General features: G+C 36.5%; 1 protein-coding gene across 1 annotated transcript in view; it reads right to left on the bottom strand.

Annotated features, from left to right (window-relative positions):
- Positions 1 to 1,352: 1,352 nt before the first annotated feature.
- Positions 1,353 to 5,115, bottom strand: part of CUNH2orf49 (chromosome unknown C2orf49 homolog) — a 9,693-nt gene continuing 5,930 nt past the window's right edge. The window contains exons 3-5 of the mRNA XM_007959497.2: positions 4,023 to 4,149; positions 3,774 to 3,896; positions 1,353 to 1,409 (exon numbers count right to left, since the gene is read on the bottom strand). Of these exons, the coding sequence (XP_007957688.1) occupies positions 1,353 to 1,409; positions 3,774 to 3,896; positions 4,023 to 4,149 (307 nt within the window). The remainder of the gene's footprint in view (positions 1,410 to 3,773; positions 3,897 to 4,022; positions 4,150 to 5,115) is intronic.

Raw genomic sequence — 5,115 nt, 5'->3', positions numbered from 1 at the left:
TACCACAGACTTCCATTATACAACTGGAGTGATACTACTATTTTAACAAAAAGTAAACAAAAATCCTTAGTAGAGAACTCCGACCGTCAGTGGGAAGCCGTCAATATTACACCTACAGGGAGTCCAGTCTAGCTTTGAGGTCATTTTTCCTATGCTGCTCTCTGTAGTGTTATCCGGACTTTAGGACCTCCTCTGCTTTCTTCTCTTGATGACACTGATTTTTCTCCCCTCCCTGCTATACTTTCCAGACTCTTGTAAGTTTTAGAATTGTTATCCTCTTCCTATTCTCTATATTTTCTACCATTAGTACTACCTCTAACATGATCACTTTAGCCTGAATATATTATAGTCAACTTAATTTTAAAACACTTAAGCTCCTAAGAGGAAGCAATACCTAAACTTGCAGTGAGATCACAGACTGGTCATGAAAGAGTAGGCAGGACTCCTGCATGACAAGAAAAAACTACACAGAAAAAGATAAACCAAACCCACTGCAGTTGATTCTGACAAACAGACCCTATAGGACAGAGTAAAACTACCTCACAGGGTTTCCAAGGTTCTGTAAGTCTTTACAGAGACAGACTGCCTCATCTTTCTCATATGGAGTGGTTGGTGGGTTTGAATTGCTGACCTTTTAGTTTGCAGTTAAATGCCTTAACCACTGTGTCACCAGGGCTCCAAGAGAAGGCTAAAGGATGGAAATTGACCAATTGATTAAAGGTGAATTAATTCTGGTACCTCAGCAAAGGAAGGAGAAATAGCAAGCACTGATTTTCCCTTTGATTTTTATGGGAGGAAGCAACATAAGCATTTAAAGAACAGCAATTTATCTGTCTATTCTGATTAGTCTTCTGGCAGTACTACCAATATGCTTTTCTTGGTGAACGCTTGAGGGTGAGTTTGGCTATATTTACTAAAATGGACTGTTACATTCTTCTCTTTGGGAAAAACTTTATCCTAGTAAATTATTTTGAGTTTTTTAAAAATCCCAAATGTCCCCCCCACCAAAGACTCTGAAAGAGACAAGTAAGAGTATTCCTAACATCCATTAAATGAATGCTTTATACCAGACCTATAGCTAATGATTACATCAGGATCAATATAAATGACTCATACCTAAGTCATTAGTTTCAAAAGAAATTCTTTCCTATTCAGGGCATAAGAAGCAAGAACTTCAAAAGAAGGAAGGAAGACTGAAAAAATTAAAGGAAACATTATAATTTTTTAAACCTAATTTTAAACATCTTAAGAAAATTCCCTAATAATCAGGGTCTTTGTAAATACTGTCAATAAATGTGAATTTGTTTGAAAAACTAGTTATAGCTATATTTACATTTTTGGGAAACTTTCCTTCATGGCCATGTAACATGTTGTATCTTCCTCTTTGCTTCTGGGGGCTTCAGGTTATTCTGAAAAGACAGAATAAGAATCACTTTACTTGTAGAAATGTCAGCAAATAAAATGAAAACCTTAACCCTTTTGTGACCAACGGTACATATAGTGACCACCTACATTTTCCACCCCTTGGGGTTAGTGGGAAGCTGCTGTACCATTTTCAGTGCCTGTTGCCATGTGGTAGGGGCCTGTGTAACTGTGTGAACCTGAAGAAATGGGCCTTATTCCACCCAACCCAGCACTAGAGACCCCTCAGGACATTTATGTCCCAAAATTGTATCAAAATCCGTATCACCTCAAAATGCCTTCTATTACTGAAAACACAGCTTCAACAAACATTTCAAAGCAGGAAATTATCTCTTGTTGAAACAATTTTAAACCAAGGTTTACTATTAATACAGTGATGCCAGTTCACTACTCCCATCTGTTCATGGAATGTATTTCATGAACAGCTTGAGATTAAAAAAACATAAGCCTCACACCAATGTTTATTGCAGCACTATTCACAATAGCCAAAAGGTAGAATGCCCAAATGTCTATCAATAGATGAACAAAATGTGATATATACATACAATGGCGTATTTTGCAGCCATAAAGAGAAACGAAGTCCTGATATATACTACACAGCATGGATTCCTTGAAAACACACTGAATGAAGTAAGACAAATATTGTATAAAGGGTAAATTTTGTACAATTACCCTTATATGAAACATCTAGTCAGGAAAATGCACAGACACAAAAGTGGATTAGTAGTTACCATGGACTGGAAGGAAGGAGGAACGGGGTGTTGTTACTTAAGGTGTACCGAGTTCTTGTCTGGGACAACAAAAAAGGTTTGAAAATTGATAATAGTGATGGCTGCACAATGTTGTGAACGTAGCTAATGTCACTGAATTGTCTTGGTTAAAACAAACAAAAAAAACATAAGCTTTCTCTAGTTTCTATTTTTCCAGACCCTTGGTTCTCAATTGTTTGCACAACAGAATCACCTAGGGGAATGAGAAACATGCTCCTGGCTGGGCCTCATCCCAGAACCAATTAAATCAGAATCCACAGTAGAGTGGGGGGACTGGACTTTTGACTACTTTCTGTTTGGTTTTTGTTCCTCAGGCGATCCTAATATGCAGTCAAGAGTTGAGATCCACTGACTGCTCCAGTCCCTTCCTGCCTAGCCTCTTTCTTTTATCTCACAATCGAAAATTAGCAAGAAAAAGAGTTTTTGTTTTGTTTTTTTAAATCACACCTCTCAAAGGGTAAAATCTCCATGGGTAGAGGAATGCTGAAGAACCTTGGGGAAAAATCCTCAAGTTCACTCCTTATTGCAATATTTGAAATCTGGATTTTTTCTCCAACTCATCCAACACCTTCATTCTCTAGCCTACAAAGGTGGTTAAGTGTTGAGGCATCGTACTTTGGGATCAAAGAAATCTGAGTTCAAATTCCAGTCTGGTCACTTATTAATTTATTTAAATACATGTATTTAAATTCTCTATGCTTCTGTTTCTTCATCTGTTAAATGAGAGTAACAGTAAAGTTGCTAATTCAATGAATAAGTATAAGGAAAGAATTTAGGGCCTGTCAAGTACACAGTAGCTTTCTTTTTCCTCTAATAGTGTCTACTATTTTCGAATATTTGAACTACTTTGAGTTTTGATTCTTTTGACACACAATTAAAAGATAACACAGTCAAAGTATAGAACAAGAATACAAGCTATAAAACTGCTGGGTGTTTAAAAATGAAATCATTTTTCTGAAGAACCTAGGGAAGGGCTGACTGTATTTAAAAAACTAACACCAAACAAACCATAACTCACTAATTAAACTCTAAAAAATTTGCCAGCATGGTGAAATCCGAACATCCAAATGTTACGAATTAGATGCTTACATACAGTAGAGCACAACCTAACCTTCCAAAGATACTTACTTTTGATGGGGAGAGGAGGCAAGTGGTCAATTTTAAAAAGCTCTGGTATGGTTTTAGAGTGCAAACAGACAAAGTCAGTTCACAAAATACTACTTAATAAATGTGTGACTGGGCCAATTAGTTAACATTCTGAACCTCAGTAAGCTATCTTTTAGTTCTAAGATCATTTATTAAAGGAACTAAATAAAAAGATGGGGGATAAGCATTTAAGAGATTCTCTTTATATATTTTAAATAGAAATAAGCTTGAGTGTATTTTTTAAAATAAGAGTTTATTATCATGGATTTCACAATCTCAGGGTTCAAAACACATAAAACTAATGAGATGTAAAAATAAAATAACCATTAAAGGATTCAAGAATAGCATGCAGCATACATGACACATCTCAGGCTGCTAGACAGACCACTCATTTGCATCCACACTTACTAGTATGAAAGCCACCCCCATACTTACTACAGTCTCTGCTTCTTCTTTAGGAGCAATTCGCTTTAACTTCACTGGAGTAGTTCCCACAGGGGATAATGGTGGCAACTTCACAGGGTCCGAAGGACTTTTCCTATGCGTTAAGTCATGGTTCTGTTTAGTGTCATTATTATTGTGTTCCATTTTATCGTTCATAGGCAAATTGGAAGACAAAATTAGGGGTGAAACACTTGAAGAGGAATTTGGTAATTTTTGAAAGGCATTATTGGTAAAGCTTGCCTGAGGGGGAGGCTTTAGTCGATCATTATCTCCATTCTCTGTCTTTTTCACTTTTATAGTTGTACTTGTTGAACTTCCATCAAATATAATGAGAGGTCTTTTCCTTAACCCATCAACAGTGGTACTCCTGAAACCAAAGAAATGCGCTCTTAAAAAATACAATCTGGAAAGGCAAATCTATTCACTGGAATTCAAAGTTAAACAACCAAAACCAAAAAAATTATTGATTAAGACTAATCTATTTTAAGTAGGACTACTGGTAGTATAGTGGCTAAGACACTTGCCTGCTAACCAGACGGCTGGCATTCAAACCCACCAGCCACTCCTCGGAAGGAAGGTTGGGCAATCCTACTTCTGTAGTGATACTGCCTCAGAAACCCAAGGAGGGATCGCTATGAGTCGGGTTTGACTCAACAGCACACAACAACAACAACAACTGGAAATGAAATTTTCTATGTTCACTCTAAAGCAAACAGAAATTTTCTTGTGAATTATTTTAAAGTTTAAATTAAAGAGAAACTAGAATTAGCTTTAATGTACACACAAGATACAGTTACTTTTAAAACATGAAACAACTAATTACCATATTTTATGCAAATAATACATATGTTGTATGCTTTTTTCCAGAAAATGCAACCCCGTGTTAATTTCCTACGTGAGCTATGCATGTTATATACAAGGGTGTGCTTTATGTGAGAAAATATGTTAACTCTAGAACTTAAAACAAGATTTCTTACTACCTTAAAACAAAAAAATTACCACCTTACTTTTAGTGTTATCTTGACCATTCATCAGTTATTATTTAAAAAGGAAAATAAACTATAAAACTATATTACAGTAGCAGTCTACAAACAATAGGCAGAGTATTCTATTCCATTCATTAAAGGTCTCTAAAGACAAAGCACTCTCTGTTGTTGTTGTTATGTGCCGTCAAGTTGAACCCAACTCATAGCAACCCCTCCTTGGGTTTCTGAGGCAGTATCACTAAGGAATAGATTGCCCCATCTTCCTTCCAAGGAGTGGCTGGTGGGTTTGAACCACCAGCTTTCTGGTTAGCAGTCAAGTGCCTTAGGCACTACGCTACCAGAGCTCC

Source organism: Orycteropus afer, unplaced genomic scaffold, assembly GCF_000298275.1.
Source record: "Orycteropus afer afer isolate SDZICR_OR568_19922 unplaced genomic scaffold, OryAfe1.0 scaffold00017, whole genome shotgun sequence".
NCBI classification, from domain to species: domain Eukaryota; kingdom Metazoa; phylum Chordata; class Mammalia; order Tubulidentata; family Orycteropodidae; genus Orycteropus; species Orycteropus afer.
This window is presented reverse-complemented; position numbering and strand designations above follow the sequence as displayed.